The 448-nt window shown below is 63.4% G+C and overlaps 1 protein-coding gene across 1 annotated transcript in view; it reads left to right on the top strand.

The window, feature by feature from the left end:
- The window catches only part of MAP1LC3A (microtubule-associated protein 1 light chain 3 alpha), a gene marked incomplete at its 5' end in the record, with an annotated part of 17,761 nt that extends 17,339 nt beyond the window's left edge, over positions 1-422 (top strand). The window contains 1 exon segment of the mRNA XM_010136909.1: positions 260-422. Coding sequence (XP_010135211.1) covers positions 260-422 — 163 coding nt within the window.
- Between the last annotated feature and the right edge of the window lie 26 nt (positions 423-448).

The raw sequence follows: 448 nt of genomic DNA, 5'->3' as shown, positions 1-448 counted from the left end.
ACCTGTCGGCTCAGATGGAAGAGTCTCCTCTGCTCTGCCCTTGCCAGCAGCACTTGGAGAAGGGTCTTTGCATAGCCCCAACTTGGGCGGCCTCGGAGCCGCTCGCCGCTTGCTGGGCTTGTGGACCCCGAGTGCTGAGCTTGCGGGAGGAGGTCCCAGCTGTGCGCGCCGGGCCCCGCGTGAACAGCATCGCTGGCAGCAGGTCGACGGTGCTGCCCCAGGTGGGTTGACCCTGGCCCTTCTACCCTTGCCCCCACAGGCGTCGCTTGCAGCTGAATCCCACCCAGGCTTTCTTCCTGCTGGTGAACCAGCACAGCATGGTGAGTGTGTCCACCCCCATCTCGGACATCTACGAGCAGGAGAAGGATGACGACGGCTTCCTCTACATGGTCTACGCTTCCCAGGAGACCTTTGGCTACTGAGGCCTGCTGAAAGGTGGCCTGCGGAG

This window comes from Buceros rhinoceros, unplaced genomic scaffold, assembly GCF_000710305.1.
Source record: "Buceros rhinoceros silvestris isolate BGI_N320 unplaced genomic scaffold, ASM71030v1 scaffold25935, whole genome shotgun sequence".
Taxonomy (NCBI): Eukaryota; Metazoa; Chordata; class Aves; order Bucerotiformes; family Bucerotidae; genus Buceros; species Buceros rhinoceros.
The sequence above is the reverse complement of the archived record's forward strand: the minus strand, read 5'-3'. Positions and strand labels throughout refer to the sequence as shown.